General features: G+C 39.4%; 1 protein-coding gene across 1 annotated transcript; it reads left to right on the top strand.

Annotated features, from left to right (window-relative positions):
• Window positions 1-302: 302 nt before the first annotated feature.
• patl2 (PAT1 homolog 2) lies at window positions 303-6,403 on the top strand. The gene is made up of 19 exons (XM_056430577.1): window positions 303-351; window positions 674-821; window positions 1,061-1,347; window positions 1,731-1,793; window positions 1,878-1,931; window positions 2,019-2,183; window positions 2,930-3,019; window positions 3,123-3,271; window positions 3,843-3,917; window positions 4,193-4,316; window positions 4,509-4,626; window positions 4,719-4,825; window positions 4,914-4,967; window positions 5,042-5,184; window positions 5,324-5,480; window positions 5,733-5,870; window positions 5,955-6,052; window positions 6,132-6,272; window positions 6,370-6,403. The coding sequence occupies exons 1-19, from the start codon at window positions 328-330 to the stop codon at window positions 6,401-6,403; spliced, it is 2,169 nt and encodes a 722-aa protein (XP_056286552.1). The 5' UTR covers window positions 303-327.
• The last annotated feature ends 9,473 nt before the right edge of the window (window positions 6,404-15,876 follow it).

Genomic DNA, 15,876 nt, shown 5'->3' with positions numbered 1-15,876 from the left:
TCAGAGCGCGAGCGTCACTATTTTAAAATCAACCCCATCCTAGACGTGTCCAGGTTTTAGAAGAGGAAAGGAAAAGTAGATCAAGTATAAACTCTTGAACATTAAAAAAATTAATTAAATGAAAGATTCAAATAATCAGTCGAGTCCAGCTGATGCGCAGCGGGCTGCACGTGCGCACGCCGCCTCTGCGGCGCACAGGTGAGTTCACTTAACGGTTAATGAGCAGCACGAGATAAAGCAGGTCACCTTGTAGCAGGAAGAAAGTCTCCGAGACCCGCCGGCGTCAAGTGTGAAAGAAATAAACAACAAAACAATCTAAAATACACAATGAATGACACAGAACAGCAAAAAGTAAGTTGTTATTATTTGGCTGCTTATGAATGTGTGAATATTGTTGTATTGCGAGAGCTGCATGACGTAACTCTGCGTGCTAACGAGCTAATCGGGTATTCATTGCATGCCATGTGTACTTATGAAGAGCCGGGTTACATACGTCTATTTACTAACCTATTCTAGTAATATTACACCAATGGGTGTGAAAACCATATTTGTGTAGAAATAAGTGGGATGCAGTGATGTTTTTCTACCCAGGAGTTATTGTTCCTGTATTGTTTGAATGTTTCTGTTTGGTGCCTCTTTGTCTTCACAGTCCTGCTATATTTCGTCCTCGCAGGAGGCTGAAAACGTGTCTCCGCCTCAGTGGCCTGAGAATGGAGAGGCCTGGAGTGATGGAGAGGACGACATGGACTGCGGGCTTCTGCAGGCCATGGCTGAGGACGACGAGGAGAAAAACGTCTACAACGAGGAGACCTTTGGAATGGGTAATAATAATACAGTTATTTTATAAGGTGCCTTTCAAGGTCGCCGTACAACACATTAAAAACAGTAAAGACAACCGGCTGGGTGTGTATAGACGTGCAACTCCCCAGACCGTTTCCATTATTTCCCAACTGGGTCGTATATATATATATATTGCTTTATTTATGCCAAAGAATATACATTTTACAGTATTAAAGATGAAAGCTTCCCTCAAACTGTTTTCTACACGCATCTGTTGTAGATTTCGACGCACAAGGGACCACAGAGGACCCCAACAGCAGTCGGCTTGAGTTTAAAGAACCTCCTCCTCCTCTACCTCCGTCACCAACACCGCCACCTCCAACAGATCCCAAACCATCACCCCGCCTCAGCTCCCACTCTCCTCCCAGACGGAGTCCACAGTATCTGCCCCGGTTTCCCCCAGGGCAGCGTGGCAGATTCAGGGGGCAGAGAGGAGGGCTGGGCAGGTGCCAGATGTTTGAAGACCCGGCTGTGATGAGGACAGTGGAGGGGCGACCGAGCCTCAAGGTGATGAAGAGTAATTGGGAGAACAATAATATCCATATCATGTGCAATATAACTTTTAACACGAGGCAATATAACATTTCGATATCATGGGCAATATTACTTTTTAATATATAATGTACAATGTAGTGTATTTTCTTGTGCTCAATATCACTTAATTTCTATCAGGCACTGGTATTATTATTATGCCTGAAATGCGTAATAGTTTTACTCTTGTTTTTTAAAATCTTTACTTTTTTTCTAGTTTGTTTTGGTCTGCTGTCAGTATAACTTATACACTTCTTACTCTTTTGTTCATCCAAGTTAATCAGTTTACTGTGTGGTTTATTTTGCTGTTTGCACCTCATGGCAGCTAGTCTTCATTCTTATCTGTTTCTGCTTCAAAGACTCTTGACGGGGCCATAGTGGAAATTGGGAATGCCGTGTTCCAGAAGACTTTAGAAGATGAAGTAAGCAACAACCATTTGTGACTTTGCTCACACGGCTCATGTTTCCTTCGCTATTTGATGTTTTTTTTGTTTTTTCCCCTTCAGTACATGTCGCCCTCCTTCAGAAAGACTCGAAGAGTCTCAGAATCAATACTTCAGGTTAAGATCCCAAGTAACGCATGTTATAATCTGTATGACAATGCATTACTTAAACATGCAGTTGTGTTATTTCATTCTGTTTTATAGGACAGTGCTGTCGTCTGTGTGATTGATGGTCACAGAGGAGGAGGTCAACGCCTGAACGCCAACTTCCTGGATTTGCCATATCCTGTCTCTTCCTTCAGGGGCAGGAGGGGGGAGCCCAGAGGATCCTTCATCAGAAGTCAGTTTGGCCAAAGAGGCCCCAACCAGGTGAAGGATTCACTTCATAGGATAAGTGTTTCTTTAACCCTCCTGTCGCCTTCGGGTCAATTTGACCCGATTCAATGTTTAATGTCGGTGTTCTTTCGGGAGTCAACAAACAAACATAAAGTACCTCACACTTAAACTTGGAAAACAATATTAATTCTAATAATTTTCTGGAGATTTTAATAGCAGGGGTCATATTGACCTCAAGGGTAAAATATGTTAGTAAATATAAAGGTAACAGGAGGGTTAAACATTGAATCGGGTCATATTGACCCGAAGGCGACAGGAGGGTGAAACATTGAATCGGGTCAAATTGACCCGAAGGCAACACAAGGGTTAAAGGAGTAGTGCAACCTTTTAAACAATTTTTTTTTATTGCATAGTGTTTGATATCAATATTGATATAAAGCTGCAAAACTCAGTAATATAAATCGTTTAAGGCTTCAGTTCATTCACATTGTAGTTTTATTGGGTTAAAACATTAAAGTTTGTTTGGAGATCAAACTAATCTAGTATAAAATGTAAATCACTGAGCTTTAGATTCTGTTGGAACAGAGCCAGGCTAACGGTATCCCTCTAGTTCAAATCTTGATGCTAAGTTGATTGGTTGAAGCACCATCTACACATGTGCTCTACATAAATGAAAGTCCTCTGAATATCTACAAGAAAGTACATTTATTTCCTAAAATGTAAAACTCTTCCCTTTTTGCTTATGCAGTCTTTCACTAAATATTTGCTTTTTCTATCAGATCCATGCGTCCATGCTTCATCCGTCCATGTTGCCAGCATCACCCATCTTTTCACGTCAACCGCTAACCCCACGGCAACATTACAATCAGGTTGATGCCATAATTAATTAAACCTGCTCTGGTCCATTAAATCCAATTTTAAATGTATTCAGAGTCGAGTAAATCTACTTGTGTGACATTATTTCTTGCGCAGACAGGGGGCTTCATGTTTCCTACAAGTCAGCCTTGCCCCTCCAGTCCTCAGCCTCTGACTTCGAAGATGATGCACCTTCGCTTTGGTGCCGACTCACCAAGACCGTCTCCCGTCTACAGCCCCTCGTCTAATCCGATGCAGCATTTCAGGTGAGTAGGGGTCTACAAGGAGGTCTTGTTCATCCCTCATGAGTAAATAAAACTTCATTGAATAAATTAATAGATTTCATACAATATTTGTATTCACGAAGTAAAGTTAAAGGGATTGATAGCTGATCTTTTATGAAGATAAAAGATGCAGCTGTAGATCCCAAAATCTGATCTTTCATGTAAATGAACTGAGTCTTAAACATGACCTGCTTTGATATGAAAGGCTGCAGACTCACAATCTGCTTCTGAAAGGGAAAGTTAACTGCAAATGGATAGAAATGAATTAAAACAAGAAAACCGTTGACAAATTTGAATAAAGACTAAATTGTGACGAGACAATAAAGCTAGTATCACATTCTTGATGAACTGTGCAGTAGTGTATCATTATTAAACTTTAAATGGAAAGGACAAATCAGGGTTTATTTTAATCTCCAATCTTCTTTAGTGAGAACTCATTATTGTATCTGTGTAAAACGTTTTGCATGCATTCAAATTATCCGTTCATTTAGCATCATGACAAATGTGCGTTTTTACTCTTGAATATATACATGTGACGTTGTCTGACCCACAGGAACCCCGGCCTCGTCACCCAGCTGCATCCTCAACATAAACGACTTCTTGGTCAAAAGCAGCACATATTCCAAAGGTTGGTCCTACATCGCTTAAAAGAGTTGTGTTTAAGATTCATACAGAAGCAAACGACTACCTATGTAAAGATTTGGTGGAGTGTCTATCTGAATAGAAAATGAAGTCACACTTCCCGTATGTGTGTTTTAATCTGAGCTAACTCTTGCTTTGTTGGCAAAGCCGTGCAGGTTGGTGCATGTGAGCTTGTTGGTTTATATTCAGATTTTACTTTTTGTCTGTGTTATGAAAAGGGAACTTGCTGATTATTTATAGAACAAAATGACCCGTTTGTAGAAAATCTGAGGACTGGGATCCTTACTGTAATCTCATGACGGCTAAAGAGAAGGAATGGATCATCCGGCTGCAGATGATTCAGCTGCAAAGTGAGAACCCGTACCATGAGGACTACTACTACCAGGTGAGAGGTCTTTGCTTCGGTGTCTTCGTTGTGCATTGTCTCTTTTTAAGCCAAGCAAACTATGTGTCGAGATGGATTCCTCTCTTTCTGTTGCAAACCGAGTCTACCTACGGGCACAAATGAGTAACTTAACCCTTGCTATATGACAAAGACCAAGCTTTTCACGGCTAATGAACTGAAACTTTGTCACAGGAGTTCTATCGACGAAAAGAAGCGAAGATGGCGGAGGAAGAGCTGGGCATCAGGAGCAAGAGGGAGACGACCAAGCTTACCACGCCTTACATCACGAAAACCGACGTCTATGCACCAGGTGTCTTCTCGTCGTATTTTCATGCTATTGGAATAGATTATTTGCCATTTAATTTGCTGAAACTGGTTCCCCCCTTTGCGTTGCTCTTCCAGTGGTGCACATTGAAGGCTCTCTGGGTCAAGTTGCTGTGTCCACATGCTACTCCCCTCGCCGAGCCATCAGTGCGGTTCATTCGGTCCATACTCGGGGTCCACTTGAGGTAGCGCTGTTTTTTCAGACCATTTTGGGCATCTTGGAGATGTTTTGAACTGCCTTCCCTGATATTGCGACCTTTTTCCACATTACAGGAACAACAAGACATCAGACAACAGCGGTTGGAGGTCTTGAGCAAAATAGAAAAGGTACCTGCTGATGACTCGACGAGATGCATTTTATCTACCTTCGTGAACACACGGTCACACCTTCGTCCCTGCAGTTGTTCATGGTTCTGTTGGAGGTCGAGGAGATGGCGAGGGTGAAAAATACCGTTTTGACTGAAGCGGAAGAAACCAAATTGATTGCGAAATCCCAGGGGAAAGTGGAGTACATCTACTCCGAACTGCAACATCACAATCCCCTGTGAGTTATGCACACATTATCAAGAAGTCAAGCATGTGTTTAAAATATGTCAAGTGAGATTTCAAATAGTTGTCTGGCTTTGGACTATCTGAGGTAAACATTTGATGGCTGTTGACTTTCCTCTAATGTTTTGATGTAGAGATTCAGGCGTGGAGTTTCTTCCTTTCCTGCTGGTCTCAAAAGGCAAAAAGCTCCTCGCCCGTCTGTTCCCGTTTCTGAAACATGAAACTGCACTGAAAGTCTTGAGCATTGTGACCTCTAACCTTCCTACGCTGATGAGCAGAGATCCAGAAGAGGTGGGAGTCTGCTCTCCGTGGTTCAATGTGCCTTTTTTTTAGAATTTGTATAGATTTGCTACACGGCATTCAAAAGGTTATGAATTAATTTTCATGCTAAAACACTGTTAAAAAGGAAATTAAAGCCAAGAGTCTAGTTCTCTTGGACCACTTGCATTACAATATGCTGAAAGGTTTATATAAATGATTACAAATATTCGACCTCATCCAGTTTCCATGCATGTTTTGAGTAATGTACGATTATTTCTTCAGACCCTTCCAGTGCTCTACCCGCCTCTTCGAAATGTGATTGGAGGCCTGACGTTCAGTCAACTCATCGTTGTTCTCAACAATCTGACATCTGAGTCTCTAACGACATCGGAGCCCCTCATTCTGGCATGTCAGAACAAGGTCTGTGCTCTCGGGTGTCCATTGTTTTTTTAATTTCTGTCTTTCCCGTGGAACTCTTGTGATTTGTCGATCTGTCCCGCTCAGTTTGGACTGTCCCTGCTGTACGCTCTCCTGTCCCATGGAGAGAAGCTGCTGTCCTCGGGCGTCCCGTTGGAGCCCAGCATCGGCGACTTTGAGACCTGGTAGTGATCTTAAGGCGAATGGGAGATCATGTTAATCATCCTTGTAAAGATCTTGACTCTGGTTCCTGTTGTCTTTTAGGACGGACACAATATTCCAGGTGGCGGGACAGCTGTCCCAGTGTTCCCTGGTGGAGCCGCTCCTCCTGCCCTCCAACCTGCTCACTCTCTTCTGCCGTTACCTGGACAAGCGCACTGTGAATCAGCTGAAAAACAACATTGAGTAAGTACTCTTTACTTGGATGGATGCTAGAGGACATTTTTATACAAATAAAATATGCATTTGTTGGGCGTAGACTCAAATATCATCTTTTATTTAGGTCTGCAACTGGATTTGTGGCTCTCCCGTCTTAAGCTGGATGTAAGATAATGAGACGTTGACCTCATGACCAGGTTGTGATGAACACTAGTTAAAGGAGCAGCGGCCCTGACTCTAACTACTCGGTGTTCATTAAGAACAGAAGAATGTAATTTACTAAATGATGTCATTATTTTATTTCTCCCTCCCCTCACATTTTTGCTCACTCAAACTGTTTCCCTTTTTTGTATTTCCTAATCTGGTTCTTGAGTCTCCTGTCAGTGCAAGGTATTCTGAAAAGACAAACTTATTGTTTTAAATTTCCAAAATGAGTGTTGACCGCATTTAATGAGAATACTGAGTTGGTTACATTAACTAGTAAATTGTGCTGCGTTGTGTCTTGTGTTTGTCTCAAAGTTACATTTAGGACGAACTTGAGGTATCAAGTGAGATAAATGTGTTGGATCAGATGTTGGTGACCAGGTTGAGGATTGTATAGTAATTTATGATTGTACAGCTGAACCTATGTTCATTATTATAGGAATAATAACCATTAGGGAAGTTGGCATGGTCCATCAATGCAAGCCATGCAATTTTGTTTTCTGTTGTAAAAAGACATGCCTTGTGTATACATGTGTGGCAAAACTAAATATGATGTATTTGTCTTTATGTTCATTTGGAAACTAATGATTTATATTGCACCCTTGTAGAGCACTTGCAACACAAATAAAGAAGAAAATCTTTAAAAACAGTTCTCAAATCTGCAGTAAATGCATCTTCACACGTCGGCCTTGATCTGCTCCTGACTGAGCAGCTGGTCTTTCTTCAAGGAAATGAGCCACAACTTTTACTCGCCCTAATTCCTTCACCTCATTTCAAAAGATTTGGTTACAAACAACTTTTAACTGGTGTTTCAGAAGTCAGATACAGGAAGTGGCACATGGCTACCTCCTGAAATGCGCACAAGGATTTAATAAGATCATCTTATTACTGATACAGCGACGGTATGTGTGGGACCCCAAATATTAAAGATGAATCCAAACTTACACGAGTCATTATTCTGAGAATTGACTCTGGCAGGTAACATTCAAACAAAGTATCTGTGATCCAGAGCTCTGTTTGTTTGCTGAAGGGACTTCAGTTAGAACTAAACCAATAAGTACAAGTTCTGGGCTGAAACGCCACTGTGTGAAATTCCTAAAGGGAGAAACTGGCAGCAGGACAAGATGTGACCAAAAAGAGTCCTAAAGGGAAGTCGTCACTTGGGACTTTGCAACTACACAAAGACAGTTTAGCCCAAACTAAAGTGAATCATTAGGAGGCAACTATGGTGAGGAGAAAAGGAATGGAAGAAGTTGTATGAAGTAGGCAGACCAAATTGCCTAATGAGTTTGAATGTGACATCTTATTAATATGGTGTATTTGAGATCTTTAAATTATCTCTCAAACCTGCTTTGTCCATTGTTGTCGGGACTAAACTTATAGTTTACAGAGAAAGCAAGTTTTGATCATGTTGTATTGACTCAAAAGCGGAACCCGTCTATTCAATGCATTTAGACAACCAACCCCTGGGCTGTCTACTGAGCTAATCTGGGTTTTTTTTTTTAAAGTGCACAAATGCAACACTGTTAGTTTCTCTTGCCGTCTGGGCCTACAGTGGTTGGTCAATTTGCGTTACAGTTTTTCTCTGACCAATAAATGGATTGAACACTTGACTCCTCTCCTGCGCGCACAGCGGTCCTCGTTTGTTTGTAGAAGCGTTAACGCGAGGCGGTCTCGTGACGGTGTCTTTCTGATGCCAACCAGCACTGAACACTCAGCTGGTGGACTCTGCCAACGGAGTCAGAGCCTTTTGGCCAGCCTGCCGCCAGCTGCAAACATCTGGACAGGAATACACATTGCAGACATGGCTGAGTCAGAGAATCCTCGTTGAACAGTGGCTCCACTGGGCTCAGGGCTTCAGTTGGGTTTCTTTTTCTGGCACACGGAGCAACACCTTAACCCAAAGCCCACTGAAGGAGTGAAGCAGCATCATGAATGTAACATTTCATATCAAGCTATACAACAATTGAGACATTTCACTCGACTACCCTTGTGGTGGTGCTAAAGGAAATCATGAGATTTGCACGTCAAATCAAACATCTGCAATTATTACTCAACTCTTTTTCTACTCATCCCGCCGGCTGCTTGCTCGCTGTAAGACGATCCGCTCGACTGCTTATCCGCGAATGCCGGGGGAGTGAAACCATGACAACGTACACATCTCCAAGCTGAATGATCGGCGGAGTTGAAAGATGGATTTGTTACCAGGCGGTGAAAAGTTAGACCGACGGTTCGTCAGCGGAGATGGAGAATAACTTTGTCGAGCAGCCAAGTACGTGAGAGGTCTGGGTGGGCCGGGAGGTGAGGCGTTAACCTCTCCGTGACCCCATGAGAGGGTTTGGACTTTAAGTGAGGAATCTGTGTGAAAGATGAGATATTTCTCTTCTTTAGATATGCGAGGGTCCCTTCCCAACTGTGTGACCAGGGAGAGGAAGTCAAAGCTCACTTGGTTTCCATCTTTAAACTGGCTCCTGTGTCTTAAAATGGTCATTTATGTCAGTCAATTCACAAATAAACTACTGTTTAGCTTTCTGAAGTTTGTTTTCTAAAGTTTGCAGAATTTTAATAAAATGTAAAAGAGCATGCAAAACATACGTACGTTTCCACGGTCGGACTGTCGCTCTGTTCACAGGTTCTTATGCATTATTGTTATCACTGTCATCTACTTGCTGTATTTGAATTAACTGCAGATCATTTGCACATTTTTAATCAGTTTCCAGAGGAACACATTTATATATGCTTTACAGTATTGCATGACATTAGAAAATATTGACCAACCCTTTAAATACACAGGAATAAATTGTCGAATGAAATCAAACTGACGAACTCTGGAGCGTGCATCCCACCACAGGATGGACTAGACCGGTCATTCGCGATCTCTTTTTACTCTTTTCTTTCAATATTCAAGGCTCTAATCCCAACTGTGACCACGGAAACTTTCTGGACTGAAAGAAGCGGGAGTGGAAGTCGAAGCTCACTCAAGTTTCCGTCATCTTCAAACTGGCTCCTCTGCATCTTGAAATGATGTCACTTCTGTCATAAAGCCAACTCGCAAATAAACTAATGTTGAGCTTTCTGCACAGTCGGGTGAGCTCTTTGCTTCTCGTTGTCTCCCTTAAGTGTGAATTTACTTTAAGTGCCCAATTATCTAGTTGGTGTGTGTGTGTGTGTGTACACACAGCGGCTGTCTCTCCCAACAAGTGGAAGGGGAGCTGGAGAACAGGAGCATCTGTACGCAGGAGGAGGGGCCCTCAGACCAGAGTGTATATCAGAGCCTCTCGATCAGGGTGCGTTGCCCACTCCGGTTCATCTGCTCTTCATCCTCCTGCTGGGTCGAAGATATTTTAGACTTTTTATTTTTGTTCCTCCAGGTCCACGATGCTGGGACACCTCCTACTTCAGAGAGCAGGGATCCTTCTGCTGGTGCAGGCCGCGCACACGCTGGGTGAGTGGCGTGAAGTGATTACCTATATGTCTTTTAAAAGATAAACATGGGAACTGCCTTTGATGAGTGAGGCCATGAATCGGTATCATCCATTCAATACCGTCCACCTGGTGCGAAGGCGTTGGCTTTGTAAGAAGTTATGCGATACATGAGGAGAGTTAGTCTGTTAATTGGATAACTCAGTAATATTTAAACCCTCCAGTCACCGTTACTGGAACACTTCCAAAAGAAATACGGCTGAATAGTTTAAGGTGGAGTAACCTATGTTCTGTAGAGTCCTTGTGGCCTGTCGTAGAGAGAAGGTGATGATGATGATATCTGTCACTGAGGAACTGCTCCCTACCACTGTAGCCATAGTTCAAGTCGAACAGGGAGCCCCTTGTAAGACTACATTACAGGGTTCGTACGGTCATGGAAAACCTGGAAAAGTCTTGGAATTTAAAAATGGTTATTTGCAGTCCCGGGAAAGTCCTTGAAGAAAATTCAATCCCAAAAGTTTTGGAAAAGTCATGGAAATCTGTTATATTCATATGTTCATTTACACAGTTTGATAAAAAGAATAAACATTTATACATGTATATTTATTCTTTTTGAATAGAACGAGATTTCACATCATGTTTGGTCATGGAAATTTGGTTTAAAGTCATGGAAAGGTCATGGAAAAGTCCTGGACATCCACTGGTCAACATGTGTAAGAACCCTGACATTACCGGTCCGAAGGGATTTCCTCTCTTGCTGCTTGTGATGGAAAGCAATAAGAGGTAAAATAAACCAAATAGACGGAATATTTATCCCTGACATGAATTTAATATTTCCCTCTTACAAGTAGAATTGCAGTTGCTTTCATGACGGTTTGTTTCTTCACCAGTTTGTGCATACACACGAGCAACAGGGCACTTGTGAAAATAAATATTTAATAAGATAAAGGAACAAACACTACATTTAAAAATCTAGAAGAAAGGCGAGGGGTCGTGTTTGGATGCATCTCAGGCGACAGTTGCACGATTTAGTCTAAATATTTCTGTTCATACATTAACACACACACACGCACACGCACATACACATGTTGCATTTATTTTTGAGTTGTTGTATTTACTCTCCAGCAGCAGGATAGATAGATAAATAATAGATAGAAGATAATTGTTCAATCTGTTCAAGTTGATTCTGTTTTTGTAGAGCTGATTGTTGTTCCATATATGGGTCCCATGAGAAGATTCAACCATATTGAGATGTTGACTAGCTCCAATTTAATTATTCCTGGGTGGTAAATAACTCGGGCCAGAATGCTAACATACTATTTGAACGACATGAACAGAAATCATGAAAGTGAAACGACGTCGCTCCTCTCTGAAAGTATGTTTATTTATTTTGTAGCATCCTTTAAAGACTCCAAATGTGTGTTAAAAACCTGCACTAGCCTGCTGTATGCTGAGTCCTAATGAGATTACAAGAAAAATACACGAGGCTAATGTCTTTTTACATCTGAACCGATTCCGTTGAACTTAAATCTCAGCAACGCTTTCAGAATAACTCGCTCGTGTCCTCGGCCGTCTGCCAGCTCCTCCTGTGACGATGCAGAGCGCCGCACATTCTTTCTCTCCGCCAGCGGTCTCCGTTTGTGAAATCAAAGGCCGCTCGGCTTCAGTGGCAGCAGCGGTCGACATTTGACGTCCCTCTGTGAGGAGGGAAAGAATAGTTTTACTGCTTGTACACAGTCACTCCATTGACTTCTGGAGAGTCTCGCTACTTCCCAAAAATGTTCGTCAGACTACTGACTCGCCAAGAGACTGGATTCAGCTTAAAAAACGATTTTAAGGAATGTACGAAGATCATTGGGGGGGGGGGGGCTTAACCTTTTGTTTCACTTCCTCTCGTGCAAACACCCTGATGCAGACTGATGATGATGTAATAATATGCACTACAGACGCCACTGCACACATAAATTACATTTTTTAAATGGCAGAAGCCAGTTGAATGACCGCGTGTCCCTTCAAGGAATAGTAAAAGCATAAGAAAAAAAATCATTTAAAATAAAGGGATGAAAATAAATGAAACAAAACAAACATTGTATTCATTTATATGATGACAATAACATGCATATAGAATAGAATATACACTTTTATTAATAGAATGTGTACAGAAAAACATAATACATGACATTTCTTATAATTCTTCTTTTTGGTATTCCTCTAAATATTTTCCACATTTATTCTCCTGTGGCGATCGAATTGATAAACCCAGGAGAAATGTTGCATAGTTTAACATTCAGTGTGCTGTGTTCAAGGTTATGGTGCCTCATCTGGAGTCGTCAATGGACGCGGGCCACAACCCAATGGTGAATCATCAGTAACTTTACACTTTATGACCCATAAAACATGGAAATGAAGCTTTTGACAGCATTTCTGTCGTGATTATTCTAGGAAATAAACCTCAGAACGGTGGCGCTCTCGGACGAATGCTGATGCCATCAAAAGGTACATTTAAAGAAAATTACTCCTGCAATGACTTCCTTTTTGTTTTTGAGAATTTATTTTCATTAACTGTTTTTTCTCAAGGTGTGGGTCGGGCGTTGGGTGCCCAAAATGGACATGGCGGATACCCCACAAAAGGCCAAAGTAAGTGATTACAGATGTTAGCGTTACATAAATCTGCATGAAGGATTGATCTGATTTTAGAAAGACTTTCAAGTTACACTCAGTTGATGTTGTAAGTGCAAATAGAGCTAAATCTGATGAAAGCAAGTTGCTTATTCTGACTTCACCTCACAACCTCATGTAATCTATTAAAGGTTACGGGGCAGCTGCTGGTGGGACCAATGGAGGAGGGCTGAAAGGTAAAGTTCAGCCGTGTTCACTCTATTCTAGCTGATCGCTCTGTAAAAACTTAGTTTGTTTACGTTTATCCGTCTGTTTTTTTTTAAGGCTATGGAGCACCCACTGGTGTAACCAATGGACAAGGTGGAAAACCACAGGGTTCGTAATCCAACGTGGACCTCAGCTTTAAAAAAAAAAAAAAAAAAGCAAGATTTGGCAGCATATGCAGGATTCTAAGTTTCAGATAATATCAGTAAACCTAAGCTCAACCAATAGGCACGGTGTTTAAAGTATTTGTTTTTCTGATGACATCACTCCCTCAAATGTGGTCCATGCATCTCTCTATTTGCATCTAGTTTACAAATAATTCTTACTTCACTTACTCTACTCTGGCTTTGGCAGGATATGGAGTTCAGGGCGGCCCGACGAATGGACAACAAATGAAGGGAAACGGTTTGAAACACCTACACACACACACTCACACACACACGCTCTGAGCAACAACACTTCAATATCATTTTCTTTATGTGGCAGGCTACGGGACGCAAGCTGGCGGATACGGAACTCAAGGGACTCAAGGCACTAAAGGAAATGGTATTTTAGATGTCCATAGCAGATTTCACTTTCAGTCCGAAATACATATGTGAAGCTTATTGTGATTTACATGCTATAGAAGCTGTTTGAGATTTTTTTATGTTCTATATATATATACATTCATATTTATTGATGAACATTTTTATATTGTAACTATTTGTAGGTTACGGCGCTGCAGCTGCTCCACAAAATGAACAATCAACAAAAGGCAACGGTACGATAACTCTTACAGCTTTGTTATAAAATGTCTTTATATTGATTGGCTATTAACGATACAATCTAGTAATGTATAGTGAAAGCCTGCGCACACCCTAATATATCTATTTATATATTCATCTATAGATTTTTATTTATTATTTATTTGTATATATTTATTTATATATATATTTATATTTATTGATGATGAAATTGTTGTGTTATCTATTTGTAGGTTACGGCGCTGCAGCTGGTCCACAAAATGGACAAGCAACAAAAGGCAACGGTACGATAACTCTTACTCATTGTTATCAATTGTCTTTATATTAATTGGTTATTAATGATATAATCTGGTCGTGTATAGTGAAAGTATGCACGCACACACACCCATATATGAATTTACATATATATTCTGTGGCTATATATATATCTGTTTTGTATTTATATATATATATTAATATTTATTAACATTCATATTTATTAATGACAGAGAGAGAACAATTTTGGATTCCATCTATTTGTAGGTTACGGCGCTGCAGCTGCTCCACACAATGGATATGGAACAAAAAACAACGGTATTTATATATATATATATATACCTATTTATATAGATATACATATTATTTTTACATTCATATTTATTTATGAGAACCTTTTTGTTATGTATCTATTTGTAGGTTATGGCGCTGCAGCTGCTCCACAAAATGGACAAGCAACAAAAGGCAACGGTATGATAACTCTTACTCAGTTATGAAATTTCTTTAAATTAATTGGCTGTTAATGATACAATCTGGTCATGTATAGTGAAAGTATGCTCACACAGACACCCATATACATATATATTCTGTGGCTATATACATATTTCTGCATATATAAATCTGTTATGTATTTATATGTATTTATATATATATATATTTTAAATATTAACATTTATTAACATTCATATTTATTAATGACAGAGAGAAAACAATTTTGTATTCCATCTATTTGTAGGTTATGGCGCTGCAGCTGGTCCACAAAATGGATATGGAACAAAAGGCAATATACTGATTGGCTATTAATGATATAATCTGGTAGTGTATGGTGAAAGCATGCGCACACACACTTATATATTTATGATTATATTTATATATATATATGTATTTATTTATATATATTTGGATGTATTTATAATATCTCTATATGTATTTGTATATATATATTTAATTATATATATTTATTTATATACTTATTGATGAGAGAGAACATTTTTGTGTTTTATCTATTTGTAGGTTATGGCGCTGCAGCTGGTCCACAAAATGGATATGGAATAAAAAGCAACGGTATTTATATATATGTGTATATATATAAATATACCTATTTGTGTCTTTAAATTGATTGGCTATTAATGATATAATCTGGTAGTGTATAGTGAAAGTATGCACGCACACACACCCATATATATTTCTTTCTTTATGTATATATTTATTTGTATTTATAATATATAGATATATCTATATATAGATATATAATTATTTATATGTAAATATACATTTTTATTTATTAACATTCATATTTATTGATGAGAGAGAACCTTTTTGTGTTATTTATTTGTAGGTTACGGCGCTGCAGCTGGTCCACAAAATGGATATGGAACAAAAGGCAGGCAATGGCATACATACTCTTACATTTGATAAATGTCTTTATATATATATTATTATTTATATATAATCTGGTAGTGTATAGTGAAAGTATATATAATTATTTATATGTAAATATTAATTTTTATTTATTAGCATTCATATTTATTGATGAGAAATAACCTTTTTGTGTTGTATCTATTTGTAGGTTACGGCGCTGCAGCTGGTCCACAAAATGGACAAGCAACAAAAGGCAACGGTATGATACCCCCTAAGCATTTACATTTTTTTAATTTATATTGATTGGCTATTAATGATATAATCTGGTAGTGTATGGTGAAGGTGTGCGCACACGCACTCATAGATTTATAATTATATATCTGTATATATATGTATATATATGTTTGGATGTATTTATAATATCTCTATGTATTTGTATGTATATATATTTAATTATATATCATTATTTATATTTATTGATGAGAGAGAATTTGTTGGTGTTTTATCTATTTGAAGGTTATGGCGCTGCAGCTGGTCCACAAAATGGATATGGAACAAAAGGCAACGGTATTTATATATATATATAAATAAATAAATATATGTGTATATATATATATATACCTATTTAGATATATATACATATTATTTTTACATTCATATTTATTCATGAGAACCTTTTTGTGTTGTATCTATTTGTAGGTTATGGCGCTGCAGCTGGTCCACAAAATGGATATGGAACAAAAGGCAACGGTAAGGTAGCT

This window comes from Pseudoliparis swirei, chromosome 13 (assembly GCF_029220125.1).
Source record: "Pseudoliparis swirei isolate HS2019 ecotype Mariana Trench chromosome 13, NWPU_hadal_v1, whole genome shotgun sequence".
NCBI lineage: Eukaryota > Metazoa > Chordata > Actinopteri > Perciformes > Liparidae > Pseudoliparis > Pseudoliparis swirei.
Note: the sequence above shows the minus strand (reverse complement) of the source record. Positions and strands in the feature narration are given on the sequence as shown.

What these genes read in the sequence shown, in the direction of transcription:
- patl2 (XM_056430577.1), top strand. Translation starts at nt 328, where the DNA reads ATGAATGACACAGAACAGCAAAAA. An exon ending in CACGGCAACATTACAATCAG is followed by an intron (nt 3,020 to 3,122) that starts GTTGATGCCATA and finishes TTTCTTGCGCAG; the next exon opens with ACAGGGGGCTTCATGTTTCC. An exon ending in ATCGGCGACTTTGAGACCTG is followed by an intron (nt 6,053 to 6,131) that starts GTAGTGATCTTA and finishes GTTGTCTTTTAG; the next exon opens with GACGGACACAATATTCCAGG.